Source organism: Crocuta crocuta, unplaced genomic scaffold (genome assembly GCF_008692635.1).
Source record: "Crocuta crocuta isolate KB4526 unplaced genomic scaffold, BGI_CrCroc_1.0 scaffold130, whole genome shotgun sequence".
In the NCBI taxonomy this organism is placed as follows: Eukaryota; Metazoa; Chordata; class Mammalia; order Carnivora; family Hyaenidae; genus Crocuta; species Crocuta crocuta.
Genome location: NW_027527920.1, coordinates 2,414,068 through 2,434,649, shown reverse-complemented (window position 1 = coordinate 2,434,649; position 20,582 = coordinate 2,414,068). Strand labels below are relative to the sequence as shown.

The window sequence follows — 20,582 nt, the reverse complement described above, 5'->3', positions numbered from 1 at the left end:
GTACTTCCAGAAGTATGAATTCAGTGATGCAAAGGACAGGCGGGCTGCAGCAGCAAAGGTAGGACAGAATCATTCCAAAGACAAGTCATTAAAGGACCATTAAATACACATATGTGCAACCGCATTTTGGCAGCAAGTACAGTACCTCATTTTTTTTTTAAGTTAAAATACAGTGTAATATTAGTTTCAGGTATACAGTATAGTGATTCAAAGTACCTCATTATTTCAAGGGCCTACCATTTATCCTGCAAATCTTGATGACAAGCCTGTTCTGACATGACAGACTTGATAGAGCCATTTATAAATGGTACAGTTTAGTATTTTTTAAACCAGAAGCTTACTAAGCACTTAGGCTATAGTCAATTGGGGTGTGCCATTGTCTTTTAAAAACAAGATGCTAAGTAATAGAAGAAATGATTAAATGGAGGGTATTCATGCTGTTTGCTTGATTCATGGACCTGGTTGGTAAATTTTCAGAAACTAATGAGAGAGGACCCACTTGTAAAACTGGAAGGAAAAGGAGGGGGGAAATTAGATTGATCTGGCCATGTGTGTATATTTTATACATTAATATTTATTTATATATCTGATTCTGGAATATTTTGATGGAAATAATCTGAATCTTCCAGGTTTAACTTCTGGAAGGAAGTTGAAACATTTCTATTTAAATATTCGTACCATTTGCTTAAATATTTGTATCCATTTACTTGCAGAATGATACCAATTACAATACCAATATGTGGCTTCTTTCTTTTTTTAAATGCTGTATTAGAATGAGGGATCAACAGCATTTTTTATACTGAGTTATAAAGACTAAGTCACAGGCAAATTTTAAGAATTCAGGCAATACAATGCAAATATTTTAAGAAAGAGAAATGGAAAGCTTACATATAAGGTAAAGTATTAGGTTGCTTCTTAATATTACTAGTATATTACAATACCCTAGTATTGGCTGGCAAGGTAAGATTCTAGGAATAGCTGCATGATACAGATATTTGCATCATTTTCTTTGTTGATATACTTCTAAAAGGAAGGAGCTGTGTTTTTCTGAATAGGTTAATACAGTGCTTTTTAAGGCTTCCTGGATGAAAAGGCAGATACAGGTTTGTATTGGTTTTCAGTGAAAATCGTTGAATTTTCAAAATGACTGTAAAACCTAAGATCTTAAGTATTCGCTGCCTAAATTCTGGCCCAAAAGACTGAGGTTAGTAGTTAATACTTTAATAAACTATATATTATATTCTCTTAAATGTGGAAATGTATTTTGAAGTTTCATGGTATACCATAGTAGAGATTTTTTGAATCGTGTTGAGAAAAGATGTTTTGGTATTTAAGGTGGCCTTTTTTTTCATCTTGGAAACCTTTTTGGTTAACGTTTTTACTCTCCTATTCCATATTTAGCCCTTTCTTCCAAATGTATTTTATGTATTTCATGTCTAAAGAGAGCAGAAATCTTTATTTACCTTGTATGGTAATATTAATATGAATATTTGTCATGAGCCTATAATTTCTTTAAAACTGTCAAATCTAGATCGATATAAAGCACACCAATTCTGAATTTTAGAGACATAGGCTCTAGTTCTGACTGCCACTATTGATACTTCAAAAGTAACTGATAGTTTTCATTTTCCCCCTTTATTTATTATATTTTAATTGATTAATTAATTAAATTTTAAATGTTTGTTTATTTTTGAGAGAGAGAGACACAAACTGTGAGGGAGGGGCAGAGAGAGAGAGAGAGGGACACAGAATTGAAAGAAGGCTCCAGGCTCTGAGCTAGCTGTCAGCACAGAGCCCGACACGAGGCTCAACGCATGAACCATGAGATCATGACCTGAGAACAGTGTTTCTGGTATCAAGGTCGTTTGGATTGTATTTACACTTCCAGAGCCCTCCATCCTGCTGTTGTAATCAGGATGCCCTTCCCACGAACCCTTTTATTGTACTTTTAAATTGGAGCCTCTTTTTCTTAGACTTGTGTCTTTTTCTTGATTTAATCTCATTTTGCTGGGCTACATCCTTAATTTAACTCCCATGTGACTTTATGATATTACTCATTATGGCCCTGATAGTGTCTTTAATTTGTCTTCAAATTTGGTTGCAGATAGGCTAGCTGGGAAAGTCTAGATTAGAATGTTTATGAAAGATAACTGCCTTCTGCACTTACTGCTGCTGATAAGTCCAATACCAGTCTGGTATTCCTTTCTTGATGACTTTTTTTTTTTTTTTTGAAGTTTCAGCCTTTTCTCTTGATTGTTTGAAGTCTTTTCATTGTGTTGAGCCTTAGTGGACCCTTTCAACTGGAAGATTTGTGTCCGTTTATTTACTTTTTTTTGCATGCACACGAGTGGGAGGAGGGGCAGAGAGAGGGAGAGAGAATCTCAAGCAGGCTAGGCGCTCAAACTCACCAACCATGAGACCATGACCTGAGCTGAAATCAAGAGTTTAACTGACCAGGCCACCCAGGCACCCCCAGATTTGTGTCCTTTTAAAAAGCTTTGGGAAATGAACTTATAATACTGCTTTGGTAATTTTTTCCCCTCTCTTCTCTTTCTGGAATTCTTGTTAGGTGATTGTTAAAAACAATGGATAGTGGCTTAAATAAAAAATGATGACAAAATTATATGAGAAAGATTGGAGCAGAGGTGCACGTAAGAGGTTAAGAGTGCGAAATCTTCATCATTAACAAAGGTAGTGATAGATAATATCTAAAATAGAAAGATAGTAGCTGTTTGAGAAAGCATATTATTTGGGGTAAAAGTACCAGAAGGAACAGTGAAAAGAATTTAAAATACTTGCCTCAAAGGATTGCAAATCAGTATTGACTGAGATGTGGCAGAGAGGATTGTTAAATCTTGAGGATATAATTAACTTCTAAATCTATGCATATACTAAATTTTAAAAATGCCTAAATAGTGATTCAGTACAACCCCATTATCAAAGATCCACATTTAGTGGTATCGTCATTATTATTTTTTTTTTTACTATTTCGTTTTTATTGTGCACTATGTTAATATACTGGGTAAATTTCTAGCAGAGGTAGATGAGCATAACCAAGTTTTTTTCATCGATCAGGAAAATTCTTCCTTAATTGATGTTCTCCAAACTCTTTGACACAAAAAAATGGAACACTTCCTGAATTTGCATGTCATTCTTGCATAGGGGCCATGCTAATTTCTGTATTGTTTCCATTTTAAACATATTTGCTGCCAAAGTGAGTACTGCTATCTTCATTCTTTAAAATCTCAGCAAGTGTATGTAGATGTGTTCTTAGGCCAGGTATTCATTATAAGCTTCATGAAAGGAGGATGATTTCAGTTGTATATGCCATGTGTTCCTTTTTCATGATTCTAATCATTGAGACTGTGTATTTTGAGAATAATTGGCAAGAAAATATACTGGAGATGTACACAGACTGTTATAGCGTGGTTATAAACCTTTCTTTAAATGATACAGGAGTATATATGTGTCTATTTCAAGATCATTTGAATTTATGGCTACTTTTTGAGCTTTAAAGAAATTTACAGTGGCTTATTTATTTATTACATTTTTAACATTTATTTATTTTTGAGAGAGAGAGTACAAGTGGGGGAGGAGCAGAGGAGAATGAGACACAGAATCCTAAGCAGGCTCCAGGCTCTGAGCTGTCAGCACAGAGCCTGACGTGGGGCTTGAACTCACAAACTGTGAGATCATGATCTGAGCCGAAGTCAGACGCTTAACCTGCTGAACTACCCGGGCGCCCCCTACAGTGGCTTTTTAAAAATAAAGTCTTTCTGAGATAAAAATTAACCCCCCACACGCTTTTTAAATAAGCACTGTGGTTTTCAAAGAGTCTCACTTATGTTTATATTGTACAATTTTTTTGTATAGCATCTATATATACATAAAGTATCATTAAGAAATAGTGAATTGCTAGTCAGAATCCTACCACTTATCGATAGGTATTTTGAGTTGCTATGATGAGGAAGGAGGAACGACTAGGTCAAATAATGTACTGTTAAAATTTATTCTTAAGAAGTAGCTGGGAACGCGTATCTTTTTTTTTTTTTTTTTTTTAAGTGCTTCCAGAGGAAGAGAAAGCTATATACAACACTTCTTAACAATATTCAGTTCACTTAACAGAATGAATTCAATTTTGTATGCCATCTTTAGGTAGTTCAGAGATGGCTGGTGGTTGTGTTATTAAGTGAGGTACATTGAAGTCACTCAAAATGTTTTGGTTGTGTGTTTGTGGATCATTTTCACTGGTGCCACAGTAGCTATGTATAGAATGCTAATACTTTGAGCTAATAATTGGAACCCAGAGGTGAGCATGTAAATAGATAACTAAGAGGATTCTTAAATAATTCTCTAACACTTCTGAATTACTGCAAAAACAGTCAAGTAACATAAGGTGAACTATGTAGAATCTCTATTTGTGGTTTAAATTGGCTCTATTATGTCAAGGTAGTTTGGAACTTGGAGTTACCTGGTTCTTGGACTTTCCTTTAAGTTCTTACCCTTTTATCTGTAGGGATTTTTCTTCCCCTCCAAACTACAGGGTATATTTTTCCCCTTCAGTTAGGAGACTGACACCCAAGAAAATCTTGCCTTGAATGAGGTCTCATGTAATGGCAAACATTTGAAACTAGGGTTATGTTTGTTGGAGGTGACTTGGCTCTTCATCAACTAGATGCTAAAAGCATATAGTGCTATATAAAGCCTTTAGTTTGTTTTTCTGATGTAAAAAAGAAGTTTTACCTAACATTGTTTATATAAAATATATCCCTTCCCTCATATGGCCCGCTTTGGTTTGCAGTTGAATTTTTACTGACTAAATCAAATGATTACACACAGTGATAGTAACCTTTCTTCTATTTATAGAAGCATTTTATGTCTTTTACTAAGTTCTGATTAAACTCTTGACATTCTCTAGAGGTGAAATCTTGGCTCTCCAAATTTGAGATGACATAGAAGGAAGTAATTGCCTTTATAATATACATGTACAAGGGCAAGCGAAGAACAGCAAAGCCAATTTTGAGAGTTATTGATGGTAGTTGGCTAAATGTATTCATTAGTAAGTTTTGGTACAACAAGATTACATGTATAGTTCAAATGCATACCTCAGCACAATTTCAAGTTAAGTATCATGGATCTACAGAATTATAGATAGTTGGTCAAAACTTGTCAGTGTTAAATTTTTAATTAATCTCCAAGGGTAGTGAGTGAACATGTAAACTTTTCGCTGAAGTAATCTCCAAGCAGTGTCTTCGGTGGGAAAGTCTCTTAACAACATGACCTTCAACATTTTCCCCTTCTCTTTTACCTTCCTTCTTGGAGTGTAGCTTAGAAATAAACATTCCAAACTGGAAACTTTGAGGATTAGTGTTGTTTAGTTGTACATTTGTTTTAAATGCATATAGCTTTTAGGCCATTTGGGAATTCTTTGATGGTCTTCCTCAGTTCTCTAGAGTACCTTTTTGTGCTGTGTTGGGCTAGAAAACCAAAAGTGGTTTCTTTTTTTCTGCTGCTGCTCTTTTTTTTTTTTTTTGCTGGGTTGTAAGGATGTGGGATTTTTTTTTTTTTTTTTTCATTTGNGGTGGTAAGGATGTGAGATTTTTTTTTTTTTTGCAGTAGCAGAAATTTAGCATTGCATTGTCCATTTTTTTAATTTTTAAAAAAGTTGTATTATTGAGACAGAGAGAAACAGAGCATGAGTGGGGAAGAGGCAGAGAGAGGGAGGCACAGAATCTGAAGCAGACTCCAGGCTGTGAGCTGTCAGCACAGAGCCTGATGCGGGGCTCACGAACTGTGAGATCATGACCTGAGCCAAAGTCGGATGTTTAACCGACTGAGCCACCCAGGCGCCCCAGGCATTGTCCATTCTTCACTTTTCTGCATTATCAAGAGTCATTTGTGGCAAAAGCAGCAGATAGACTCTCTTGTTTTGTACATCACCTGGGTTTTTGGGTATCTAGAGGCAGTCGTGGCAAGGGTAAGGATGACTTCCTGATTATAGCTTTCTAATCCTTGAATCACCATCATCTCCCATTCTTGAATTTAGTGGTTCCATTGGTAGCTTAGGCAGGGAGAGCTCCTTGTGATTCAGTTGTTTAGTGTTCTGGTGTCATTCTTGTGCTGCCCCACTCCTCCAGTTCTTCTACCAATTAAGCACTCATTCCTTTTATTAACTCCCCCTTTGCTCAAAATATCTTCTTAGGGGTTTTTATATACCCTTTACTAAATCCTAAATGATCAAAGTCCAGAGCATCTTTTCCATTTTATATATGGTACTTTGTGAACTTTGGATACATAATTTATTCTGTTGAATGTCATTTATTAAGCATTCATTCTATTGCAGCTTTTTAGTGACTCTTAGTATAAAACTCTCAACACAGTTATATACCTTCAAAGAAGAAAAATTATACCTGAATTATACATAATTTTTTCTTTAATGTTTACTCATATTTGAGAGAGAGCATGAGTGGGGGGAGTGCCTGGGGGGCAGAGGATCCTAAGGGGACTCTGAACTCACAGCAGTGAGCCTGATGTGAGACTTGAACTCACGAACCATGAGGTCATGACCTGAGCTGAAGTCAGATGCTCAACCAACTGTACATGATAATTTTTTTTAAAAGAAATCAAGTATTTAATTAAATTTAAGGAGAATTGGAAATGAAACCTTTTAGAGTTAGTGTAACCAATCAAAACTTCCTGTAGCTTGTATCAATGCTTGTCAAACTTCATTTTGCATACATATCACTTCAGGAACCTTTGAGAGTGTAGTTGAAATAATTCAGTAGATGCAGATTGAGACTTAGGAGTCTAAATTTCTAACAGACTCTCAGGTGATTGATTTTGTGAACTACAGTTTGAAAAGCAAGGCTTATACTGTTTATAGTTGATTGTTACAAAAGTAATACAGTACAGAAAAAAACCCACTTCTTTTCACTCTGTTCCCAAATAAGTCCCTCCCTCAAGGATGGTAACTCTTCAGAGCAGCTTTGTTTATTTTTTCTTTTTCAGAGCAGTTTTAATATAAATCCTTGTAACTATTTCATTATACATTGAGTATATTGTAGAATTTTACCTTTTTATTAATTAAAAAAATTTTTTTAATGTTTTATTTATTTCTGAGAGAGAGAAAGAGATCGTGAACAGGGCAGGGTCAGAGAGAGAAGGAGACAGAATCCAAAGCAGGCTCCAGGCTCTGAGCTAGTTGTCAGCACAGAGCCCTCCGCAGGGCTTGAACCCACAAACCGTGAGATCATGACCTGAGCCAAAGTTGGATGCTTAACCGACTGAGCCACCCAGGCGCCCCTTTACCTTTTTTTTTAAACTCAAAAATGAAATATTATACGTTGTTCAGTGAGTTGCTTTTTTTGTTTTTCATTCAGTGATGTCTCATGGATATCCTTCTATGTCCATGCATATGGATCCATTATCTTTTTGTTTTTTAGCTGCTGCATAATGTTCTAAGTATGGATATGGCATGATTTATAGGCATCCCCCCCTTGGGATCATGTAGGTTACCTTTGCTTTATTGCTTTTCCAAATAATGTGCATGTGAAATTTCTTCTTCCCCTTCTACACGTACATATTTCTGCAGAGTAGGTTCCTGGAATGGAATCTCTAGATCCTATCTTAGGTCATGTGCATTTTAAATCTTGATCAGTTTTGCCAAACTACTCACAAAAATTTTACCAAAGTTGCCATTTCACTAACATGAGACATTTCCCCTCCTCTGTCCCTGCATATTATAAATTTTTAAGATTTTAGCCATTATGGTAAATTAGAAACACTGTATTAAGGAGGTTGAATATTTTCTTGTTTTTCAGCTAATTGTATTCTTAGAATTCATAAACCATCCGTTTGTGTTTGTTTTTTATGGACTTGTGTGTTTGCTTGCTTACTGTTTATTGTAGGTGTTGCAAGTATTTCATTCTATACAGAACTTTTTATATTTTACGGCTTTTGGGCTCCTGATATTTAGGCATTATGAAGCAGTAGTCTATAAAATTTGGATCTTCAGAAGCTCTCTTAAGAAGCATGTAGATTAAGTTAAATGGAAACATACTATAAAAACAAGGCCTTCTTAAAAAAAAAGTTTTTATTTAAATTTCAGTTAACATACAGTTTCGGGTGTACAAGATAGTGATTCAGCACTTTGTACAACACCTGGTGCTCATCACAAGTGCACTCCTTAATCTCTTATCACCTATTTACCTATCCCCTCCCCCCAGTTTCCCCTTTGGTAACCATGAGTTCACTCTAGTTAAGAGTCTGTTTTTTTGGTGCCTCTTTTTTTCCCCTTTGCTCATTTGTTTTGTTTCTTAAATTCCACACATGAGTGAATTCATATGATATTTGTCTTTCTCTGACTGACTTATTTCACTTAAAATAGTACTCTCTAGTTCCATCTATGTTGTTACAAATAGCAAAATTTCATTCTTTTTTTATGAGCCCATTCTTTTGTAGGAAAATTTCAAACTGAGTTTTGAGATGGAGTGCACAACCTGTTTAATTTCATTTCAGATCAAATTGTGCTATAGATAAAAAGCTAGGCATGGAGGCCTTTCTGTGTATGTTAATTAGGTTAAAAAGTATCTTCTTGCTGTTTCATCTTAGACTATTATAAAACCCATTCATTTAATATTGAGCTTTCTCTTAAAATAAAAAGGTTGTATACTGAGACCTTTCAAAAAATAGTTACTTCCCTACAATACTAATCATTGGAATGTTATTCAGTAACTTGATGGAGTCTACCAGGAGATGTCACATTCTTTTAAATGTAGGCCTCTGCATGCATATGTACATCTAGAATTGTGGTTCTTCACCTTGGCTGTGTACTGGAATTGCCAGTGAGCTTTCAAAAAATGGTAATGCTCAGGTTCTTCCCTTACCCTCGTCTGCTGATGTATTTGGTGTGGGGTATGGCCCAAACACAGGTGTTTGGAGGTTCCTCAGATGATTCTAAAATGCTACCAAAGTTGAGAACCATTTGATCAAAGAATGGAGGATGATAGTGATTTGATTTTAAGGCCTCATCTGGGACAGTTCAAGTGTTCAGATTTGCTTTTCAGAGCAAAAGCAGGGGGTGCCTGGGTGGCTCAGTCTCTTAAGCGTCACACTCTTGATTTTGGCTCAGATCATGATCTCACAGATCTCTGAGATTGAGCCCTGAGTCAGGCTCTGCACTGAGAGTACAGTCTACTTGAGATTCTTTCTTGCCCTTTCTCTGTCTGCCTCTCCCCTGATTATGCATGCGCTCTCTCTCTCTCTCTCTCTTTCTCTCTCTCTCAGGAAATAAACTTTAAAAAAAAAATGCAAAAGCATAACTTTGTAGATACTTTCAAAGCAAACACTTGCTATAACCTTAGAGTGTAATTTTCTTCAAATTACTACAGTATTACACTGTTATATTCATATTACAGTTCTAAATGTATACTCTTTCAGAGCTCCCATAGTTGCAAACTATTTAGAGCAGTAGTACCTAATTCTGGCTGCATATTACTATCATCTGGGTGATTTTAGGTAAAAACTTGAGGTAAGAAGTTCACATACCTATGTCTCACTCCAGATAATTGAATCAGAATTGCTCTGGCAAAGTTTAAGTATTGATATTTTTAGAGTTCCTAGGGAGATTTTAATATATAGCCCAAATGAGGGACCATTGTTTTAGAGTTTACAGCTAGTGAATATATGAGATTTCAGACTGTGTTAGATCTTTTCTTGGTTTGTTTATATCTTTAAAAAAATGAGGAATACCACTAAGAATAGGATGAAGAATTATTTCAACCAAGAACTTGAATTGACGTTCTGTACACCTAATCAAAAATTTTGGTTTCTCTCGTTTGATTAGGCCCCAGCTCAAAGCATTCTTTTAAGGGTGGTGCTACAAGCATAAATTTTTGTGAATTTTTCTAATATTCAGATCCTATTAATCTGTTTCATCTTGGGTGAAGTCACTTAACCTCTCTAACCTCATCTTTAAAATGTAAATAATCCTTACCTTATATAAAGTATATAAAGTGATGATTAAATCAAATAATGTATATAAAGTTCCTGGCACTGAATAATTTCATGTCTGTGTTCCTTCTATTCTGCATTGTTAAACACTTTAACATTTGTATTTTCTTTTTTAAATGTGTATTTGTTTTGAGAGAGTGGGGGAAGGGCAGAGGGAGAGAGAGAGAATCCCAAGCAGGCTTTGTGCTCAGGGGCCCTATTCTTCCCCGCTTGCTGCCCCCCTTTTTAAGTAGGCTTCACACCCGGTGCAGAGCCCAACAGGGGCCTTGAATTCAACAAGGCCCTGAGATCAAGATCTGAGCCAAGCACAGGAAGCAAACACTTTACCTACCAAGCCACTTAGGTGCCCCAACACTCATTGTACTTTAAACAATAAATAAATAAACAAAAAACATTTAAAGGCTTTGGCATTTCAAATATTTGGGTCATCTTGGGGGTTGGCATCTATTATCTTCTCCCTTGAGAATTGGTCACAGTTTTGTTGTTCTTGCTGTGTCTGTTAATTTTTGGATTCTGTCCTGGATATTTTGAATATTATGCTGTGAGATTCTGCATCCTGTTAAAATCCTTTAGAGAGGTGAGGATTTTTTGTTTCAGTAAAGAGGTCAGTCCAGTGGGTTATGACTCCATATTCTTTCTCAGTTTATATAGGCAGTGTTTACATTATCTGTTCAGTTTTCAAAGCCCTTGCAGTGTTGAGTTTCTTTTCCCTTCCCACTTAGGTTGACCTAGGAGTAGGGCAGTTATGTATACCATATGTACATATACAGGTTTAAGGTTTACTTCTCCGTGTTTCTCTCTTCTCAGTGATTTCCCCTACATCTGACTCCCGGAGGCCCTTCATTTCTCTAGCCTGAAGCTTGGAGTTCTCTAGGTTTTAGTTTCTTACCTGTGCCTTGAGGTGAAGTGGCAAGAGAAAAAAGAAAAAAATAGGGATTTCCATTCTCCTCCCCCTCTTTTTTTTTTTTGACAGCAGGAGCTCTCTTCCTGATTCTTCTCTGTTTTGAGCAATGGATTTTCTCTTGTCGTGCTGGAGCAGTGTAGTCTCTTGGTTGCCATGGGCTGGCCTCAGGGCAGGACTTAGAGAAACAAGAGAAAAAGGAAAAAAAAAGTATTCTCCCTAAATTGTTGGTAGCCTTTTGCCATAATCCTCTAAGGAAAATGATGCACTCCTCTTAGGGTTAGGTGCTCATTCCTGCTACACAGTTTTTGGCCCACCCATGAGTCAAAGCCAGGAAGTACATGTTAAAAAACAAACAGTATATTCACCACTTCCTTATTTGTTCTTCATTTTCCTTTCCAATCTGCTTGCCGTTACTTAATTTTAAGAGTATTCTGTCCAGTTTTTAGTTGTAATCAGTGGGGGCGGTGGGGGAGGAGAGAGATGCTACAGTGAGCTTATTACTCCATCTTGGTCAGGACCAGAAGTCAGACTGTTTTGTTTTTAAATAAATTCACATTACTGATGTATAACTATATGACTAAATATATCCATTAAATTTTTTAAAAATGTTTATTTTTGAGACAGAGAGAGACACAGCATGAGCAGGGGAGGGACAGAGAAGGAGGGAGACACAAGAATCTGAAGCAGGCTCCAGGCTCCGAGCTATTAGCGCAGAGCCTGATGTGGGGCTCGAACTCAGGAGCCATGAGATATGACCTGAGCTGAAGTCAGATGCTTAACCAAGTGAATCACCCAGGTGCCCCAAATATACCCGTATTTTGTTTTGAGAACTGTTTTCCCTTGTATCACCAACCATCACATTAAAAAAAAAATAGAACATTTTCGATCCCTCACAAAGCCTTCTTGTGTCTCTTAACTTTCTCCCATTCCCTCCTCATCCTGTCCTGATTACTCTTTGGTGGAGGATGTAAAGGATAGTTAGACATATGACTAGTAGTTACATGATATCTTTATATTCTTTAGGTTTACTTACATGTAATAAGTGAAAGAATATTAGATTCAGATTGTCTTGGGCTTGAAGTCACAACTATTCCACTTAATTAACTGGATAATGTTGGGTAAATTTTATAATCTCCAAAGAGTCTAATCATCATTTTCTCATATTTAAAATGGTAGGTAAGTATATTTACCTTAGAGAGAGCTTTGAGAATTAAATGAGGTATATAAAGTACCTTATATGGGGTCTCACATACAGCAGATTCACATTATATGTTACTCCCCCATTATCTTTCCCTATATGCAGTGCACATAAATGATCTGAGCCAGCTACCCTGAAAGAGTGAACCAAATGTAATTATTTAGATAATATTGAGAAATATTTCCTGTCCTATCTATAGCATAGATCTTTGCAGAATACAGGTATTTTGGCGTTCTCACACCTCTGTGGTTTAGATGAATTTTTTCCGTCTATCCTATTGGGAAAAACTTTTGAGTGTGTACCTTTAATATAGTATACACATATGCTGAGCGAAATAAGTCAGGCAGAGGACAAATACCATATGTTTGCACCTATAGGAGGATTAGGAGGAACTTAACGGTGGACCGTGGGGGAGAAGAAGGGGGGAAAAGTGGGGGAGAGGCAGAGAGGCAAACCATGAGAGACTCTTGAATGCTGAGAACAAACTGAGAACTGATGGGTGTGGGGGGAGGGGAAGGAGGGTGATGGGCATGGAGGAGGGCACTTGTGGGGATGAGCACTGGGTGTTATATGGAAACCAACTTGACAATAAACTATTTGTAAAAAAAAAAAAATATATATATATACACACACACACACACACACACATACAGTATACACATTATTAAACAAACACATATGCACCTACACAGGGATTTTTGAAGGATGAGCTAAAAGAAAAAATAGAAAAGTACCTTGTTTTCTTCACCCTGGGGAACTGCTGGCCCGGTTTTCTGAATTCCTTGGGTCATGAGCACATTTGGTGATGTCCTCCTGCTCCAAACTATGGAGGTGGAACCTCGGGATCTGTGTTTTCACAGAACTTTCCACAGTAATTTTGGATGAATCAGTAACAGGTTGGGAACCTCTGGATAAGTTTTTGATACTGGAACTCAAGCACAGAAAAGACGCTATTGCAACATCAAGTCAGAGAGGGCATTTGCCCTGTCTCCCTTTTTTCTGTTTACAAGCTGAAACTCAACAACTCCTGAAACACTTTGTCCTGAGCGTTGTGTCTAGTGGCAGAAAATACAGCATATTGGGTGCCACAAAATTACAGTCACACAGTTCTCATGGGCACTACTTAATTCTCCCAATTGATAGGATTACTGCTTTTATTTTACATATGTCTAAACCTAAATTAGTAACTTTTTAAATTGTAGGCAAATCCTGTTGTGAAAACCTGTTTCCAAACAGAGTTGGGTTGTGTTGGGGCGGGGGGCAGATGGGGGATAGTTAATAAATTGTTGAATCACATTTCTGAGAAAGAGCTGGACACAAACAGTGTCTGTATATTCTGTACAAATGAACATAAAATAGGATTAGTTAATAGGTTTTATCTTTTTTCTTTTTCTCCCCCCACATATTAACTCTTGTAAAGCGGTGGAGTCTGTCGAATGTTGTGTTAAAGGAGGTTTCTGGAGGAGTTTGGGCTCAAGAAGCAAGGGTTACCAAAATGGATTAGCAAAATGTGCTTAGAGTGGGTGAATGAGTTACCGTATCTGCATCTTTGACTTTTTTGGAGGGTATTGAATATATGTGAATTTCTCTGTGACAAATGGTATTGTTGAGAATAAGTGATAGAGATTTCTTTCATGACATTATTTTTATACAAAATTACTTTTTAATTAAGTAAGTTATTAATTAAAACTCTGGTCTGTGGCGACACAAAAGTAGTTTTATACAGCGATCCTTTTTGAAATGTTATTTGATGTAATAAAATTGTACATGACCTATAAACAAACAGATTCAGGTTTGAGTTACACGTCTGACATTATAACTAGAGTTTTAAGTTAAAATTCTGTACTGAAATAGGAACCTGAGTAGTTTCATGGGAAATGGAAATACATGTTAATAAAAATAAATGACAGCATTAAACAATAGGACAGTCAGTTTTGGGTTTATTTCATTGTGTTAGCCCTTTATTTTAGAAAGGAAGCAGCATCTTCAGATTATATTCTCTAAATTATTACACTGCACATGTTTGTCTTTTTCATTAAATATCTTTGAAGGACTTTTTGACTTATAAATGGCTTGGACTCATTTGAACTATTCAGGAACATAAGGTGTTAGAAATTTTATTGAATAGAAATTTTGTTGATTAACAGTGTGAAAGTCTGCTAAATCTTAATTGCAAAAATCAGTTAATTTTAATTAGTGCTTGATTTAATACAGTAAGTTCTCAATTTTTTTTGGCTTATTTTGAATTCTGCTTTAGAATCCCATAGAAACCTGACAAATTTAATAGCAAACTATTTTTAAATTGCTTTGATCTTACAAGTAAATTTTACATTTTCTAGAATAAAGAAATATCTTAGGAAAGGAAATTTGGGTGGGATGAAATTTAAATTCAACCTAAAAATTCACTAAAGTACTATTACCTTAAAATAACTTTTTTTCCCCCCTTCTTTAGAATCCAGCAACTATCACCAGAATACTCCTTAGCCACTTCAATTGGGATAAAGAGAAGCTAATGGAAAGGTAAGGAACTATACTGTCAGCTTTGTGCTTACAAGTAACACAGAAAGCCTGTCGAACTGAATTTACAAGAAGCAAATAAGGAATTGATGTATATACCAGGATATGAAAAAAACAATGTGCAAATAGGATGTGCTTTTAATTTCTTGTATTCCTTGTGTGAATTTTACAATAAACTTAGTGTTTATTGTTCCTTCTTTTATTTTGGAGGTGAGGGGGCTCTCATTCAGTGTCTTCTAAATTACATCCTCTTGAGTACTGAGAACTATAAGTGAGTTTTAAAAAAGCTCTTTTGGGATGCCTGGCTGGCTCATTCAGTAGAGCTTGTGGCTCGTGATCTTGGGTTCCTGAGTTCAAACCCCCCCGTGTTGGACATGGAGCCTACAAAAGTAAGAAAAGAAAATAAAACATATTTTAAAATGTGCTTGATACAGTCTTCAAACATATGAATAAAATCTTCCATTAATTAAAAATTTCTTGTTCATAAAACTTTATATCTATGTTAGGCATATTAATGACATTTCTTCAATAAAAACAAATAAGTTGTTCAGGGTATCCTGACCATCAAAATAGCTGTTTGGACTGGTTCTCTGGTTTTAGGCAAGATTATATTCCATTGAGTATTTTTTATATTTTCTCTCTGAAAATGTTTCTAGTTCTAAAAGGGAAGAAATTACAGAGACTAGAGAAGGACAGTTTTAATGCCATTCTTAATCTTTTTTTCTTCCTTGGATTGGAAATTAACACTTGTTAAGGTAGTAGGGTGATAGCCTTTATTTATTCTATCAGCCATATTCTTCAGTTTAAAATTAACAATCCTAATTTTAATACAAAGTTACAGCTAGTTTTGGAAATTGAGAACCCAAATATTATAAGAAATAAATAGAAAATATTTCCCATTTGATTTTAAAATTGAAAGAATTTTGCAAAACAGATAATAAACAGGAACATTACTCCGTTTCTCACATCTTGCACCCCAACTACAATTTAATGGTAACAAGTAATAGTTATCAGTTATTGAGTCCTTTGTACCAGGCATTATTTCATTTAATCCTCCTTATACTTTATTAAGGGGCTAGAAACTATTATCTCCACTTAACTGATATAAAAATTAAGGCTTAGGGCTTAATACAGTTTTGTAACACAAGGAGTTAGCATTCCCAACTCAGGTTTTGTTTTGTTTTTGTTTTTTTTTTACATTTTCTTTATTTTTGAGAAACAGAGACAAAGTGTGAGGGGGGAGGGGCAGAGAGAGAAGGAGAGACAGAATCTGAAGCAGGTTCCAGGCTCTAAGCAAGCTGTCAGCACAGAGCCTGACATGGGACTCGAACCCACAAACCGTTAGATCATGACCTGAGCCAAAGTCGGACACTCAACCGACTGAGCCACCCAGATGTCCCGCATCTCACGTTTATTGGACTCCAAAGTTGCTTATGTTCTTCAACACATAATATATAGCTTTTCCAGGGTTCATGAAGAATAAAATGCCTCCTAAGTCGGATTGCCCCCACTGTCCCCTCTGGGTCTGACCACCTTTTTTGAAGTCAGTGCTATTTTTTTTAACTTTGGTAACATTTATTTTCTGGCTTATTTTATGACACTTTTATTTGGAAAAGGAGTTTTCATTATTTATATCTGATCTTCTAGTGAATGAAACTTACAGTTTCATATTTCTCCAAAGACCTTTTGAATTTTCTCCTATAACACTGTTGATGCTGCTGAGAGCATTTTTCAGTTAAATACTGTACTTACATGTGAGTATGAATTAAAAAGTAGGCAGCTTCTTGGGAACTTCTGTGTGTGTGAGCACTTGTTTCTTTTTGTAATTTCAGTTTCTTATATATTCTAAAGGTATGTTATTTGGTACCTATAGATCTTTAAATAGTGTTTTAAAATGAGTATGTGGTTTCTTTTTCTCATTTAATGAGTTTCCCATTAAACTCTACATTTGACATTAGCACTGCCACACTTTTAGATACAATTACTCCCATGTAAGATGTGCTTTATTATGTTTTTTATTTGTTTAATTTATTGGTTTGATCAGGTTTTCTCCCCCCCCCAAATAATTTCAAAGTTACTCGTTTCATTTCAGTTTTTCCTAGTGGCCACCTTTACAAGCATTTTTGCTATCATATATTTAACTGTTGTTGGTGTGTGTGTGTGTCTGTGTGTCTGAACAGTTTCTTGCATCCTACCTACTATTTTCTCCAAATTTACCCTTTTTTCTCCAGAATATATCTTTCGTTATTTAAATCATTTCACATGTGCTAAATTTTTAAGGGCTCTAAGAGAATCTTTAATATTCTGAAATTTTGGGGTGGTTTTTGAAAGCATATCCAGTTGGGACCTTTAAGACTGAGAGCTAATTTTTTTGATTTGGGGAAATTTCTACCTATTATTTCTTCAGTATTACCTTTTTTGTATTCTCTTGATGCTTTCTGGAATTCCTGTGAGTCACGTGTTGAAATTTCTGGATCTCCTTTTGAGATTTTTAACTTCTTTCAAAATGTTTCTTCTGTACTTGTCATATTTGTCTTTCTACTCTGGTGTGTAATGTTCCTCAGGTTTACTTTTAATTTAATTCACTAACTTGATTTTTGTACCCATTTTCTGCTGTTTAGCTATCTTAAATGGTTTATTTCAACAGTATCCAGCTTATTTACTAACTTTATTCTTGTTTTGTGGATCCTTCGTTTCCCTTATCTCCCTTGGCATATAACTCTTCTTAAAGTAATGTGTTTTTTTCCTAGACTGTTTATTACACGATTTAAAATATGTATTAGTATTTGGTACCTTTCAGAGTATATTATTTTCAAATTGGTCAAATTTAGTCTGTAATGAATTCCAGTAACAACTGATACGCATTTTATTTTCACATTTTAAATAACTTTTATGATCCAAAAATGATTATAACTACACTGTGAGAGTACAAATATAGGATATGGCTGAAGAGATACAGGGAGATTTATACACTTTGTATCTTTATAAGAGAAAAAGAGGTAGAAAACAAACTAAGCATTTGCAACAGGAACTTAGAAAACCACAAAAAGAGAGTAGCATAGATATTTAAGATAAAAGCAACATAAAAAAAACAAAAATATTTTTTGAAATGGATTTTTTAAAAGGGACATAACGAGAGAATGAGAAGCAAACCACAGACTTGAGGAAAATATTTGTGAGAGACCTCTGATAAAGACTGTTAAGCAAAATATACAAAGAACTCTTAAAACTCATTAATAAAAAGGTTTGAAATGGGCAAAAATCCAAATAGACACTGCAGTAAGGAAGATATACAGATTGCTAAATAAGCTAATATGAAGAGATAGTCAACCTCATATATCATTAGGGCATTGCAAATTAAAATGAGATACCCCTACATACTTATTAGAATGGCTAAAATCCAAAGCACTGATGCTACCAAATACTGATGAGGTTGCAGAGCAACAAGAACTCTCGTTGCTGGTGGGGATGCAAAATGGCGTAGCTGCTTTGCTTCCAGTTTGGCAGTTTCTTACGAAACTAAACATACTCTTACCATGGGATCTAGCAGTCACACTTTTTGTATTTACCCAAATGAGTTGAAAACTTGCCACCACACAAAAACCTGCACATGAATATTCATAATTGCTAAAACTTGGAAGCAATCAGATGTCCTTCAGTTGGTGGGTGGATGAATAAACTGTGGTGTACATCTAAACTATTGAATATTATTTAATGCTTGAAAGAAATGAGCCATGAAATCATGAAAAGACATGGAGAAACTTTAAGTGCAAGAAGCCTGTCTGAAAAGGCTACATACTGTATGATTCCAATCATATGACATTTTGGAAAAGGCAAAACTGCGGAGACCATAAGATTGGTGCTTGCCAAGAGATGGGGAAGGGAAGGATGACTATATGGAGCAAGAAGGATTTTTAGGGTAATGAAACTATTCTGTATGAAATTGTTAGGGTGGATATTTGTCCTTGTACATTTATCCAAACCCACAAGATGTGTAACACAAAAGTGAGCCCTAATGTAATCTATGGACTTTGATAATGACGTGTCAATGTAGGTACATTGGTTCTGTCAGATGCGCCACTCTGATGTGAGATGTTTAGTGGTTCAGATTGTACGTGTATGGGGGTAAGGGGCATAAGGGAATGCTTTGTACTTTCTGCTCAGTTTTGCTGTGAGCTAAAACTGCTCTTAAAAAGTTAAAGCTGTTTGGAAAAGGGTTAGGAAGTAAACCACTGGCAAATGTGATGGGGACTAGGGAAGAAGGGTACAAATAAGCATTGGGAATAATTCATAATTATAGTTGGGAAAAATATTTCAGAATTATAAATGAATACTGTATGCTGTTTTTACCAATATATTTGAAAGCTTAGAAATGGAAATTACTTAAATTGCCCCACAAGAAGTAGAAAAATAACCATGTAAGAATGTAGTAAATATACTAAAAGATCCCTCTACTTCTCCAAAAAACACTACATGAATTTTATGGTCAAGCTCTATCTAATAGACCATCAAGAAACTGCCAGTTTCTGTTGAAAATTATTTCAGAACATAGAAAAAGATAGGCCATTATTAATTCTTGTTAACCAAATTAGAATAGCCCTTGTTACAGAATTTGACAAAGACAGCATAGGAAAACCGTCTTTATTATGAACATAGCTGTTGAATTCATAAATAACACTTAATTGGAAGAATTAATGGTCTGGTAGGATTTCTCCTAGGAATGCAAAAACAGGTCACCAATGGGGAGAAAACTCATCTATAGCACTTACTAATTTAAAACAGTGAAGAGAGGGGCACCTGGGTGGCTTAGTCGGTTGAGCATCCGACTTTCGCTTAGGTCATGATCTCGCGGTTCGTGGGTTCGAGCCCCGCGTCGGGCTCTGTGCTGACTGCCAGCTCAGAGCCTGGAGCCTGTTTGAGAGTCTGTGACTCCCTCTCTCTCTGACCCTCCTCTGCTCACGCTGTCCCTCTCTCCTAGAAATAAATAAAACATTAAAAAAAAAAAAACAGTGAAGAGAAACCAAAAGGGAATTATAATAACTGTTAGGAATGCATTTAATACATTGTGCATTTACCCATGATTTAGAAAAAAAAACAAAAAACAAAAAACAATCTTTGGAGGCGCCTGACTAGCTCAGTCAGTAGAGCATGCAACTCTTCATTTCAGAGTCATGAGTTCAATCCCCATGTTGCTTATGGGGCCTACTTAAAATTAAGGAAAGAAAGAAAAAATTTCTAGCAAACTAGGAAGATAATTTCTTAGTTTAATACAGAATATCAACTAATCATCAATAGCAGAATTATCCTTAATTTTGAAACATTGGAAGGATGTCCATTAAAACCAAGCAAGGTTACTGCTGTTCCAGCATTTAAATGAACTGGAAGTTCTGATAAATAAAATAATACATGGAAAATTAAATAAGTGGTATAAAGATTGGAGGATGGGAGGATTATGGGTTATTTTTAGATTCTTCTTTATACTTTAATGTATGCTGTGAATTTTCTTCAGTAACCACGGAAAAACATTATAATAACAAGATAACTTATTCAGAAAATAAGCACTCATTTTTTTTTAAGCTTATTTATTTTGAGAGAGAGACAGACAGCAAGCAGAGGGGGGAATAGAGAATCCCAAGCAGGTTCCACACGGTCAGTGCAGAGCCCAGTGCGGGCTCAAACCCATGAACCATGAGGAGATGACCTGAGCTGAAATCAGGAGTATGACGCTCAACTGACTGAGCCCTCCAGATGCCCCAACACTCATTTATGTGAAAACTTTTATTTAAAAAGAGGAAGAGAAATTTTTGTATACAGTATCATCATCTACCTATGAAACCCCCAAAGAATCAACTGGCAAACTATTAAAGTGGTTGCACATTAGAATCACCTGAGAACTTTAAAAAACACTATTGCCTAGGCCCCTTTCCATGCCTTCTCCTTCAGTTTCCCTTA

General features: G+C 35.7%; 1 protein-coding gene and 1 pseudogene across 1 annotated transcript in view; one reads left to right on the top strand and one right to left on the bottom strand.

Annotated features, from left to right (window-relative positions):
* Nucleotides 1–20,582, top strand: part of ARIH1 (ariadne RBR E3 ubiquitin protein ligase 1) — a 111,157-nt gene that overhangs the window by 28,133 nt on the left and 62,442 nt on the right. Inside the window, 1 exon segment of the mRNA XM_077746075.1 lies at nucleotides 14,566–14,633. Coding sequence (XP_077602201.1) covers nucleotides 14,566–14,633 — 68 coding nt within the window.
* LOC144219131 (U6 spliceosomal RNA) lies at nucleotides 3,118–3,218 on the bottom strand (annotated as a pseudogene).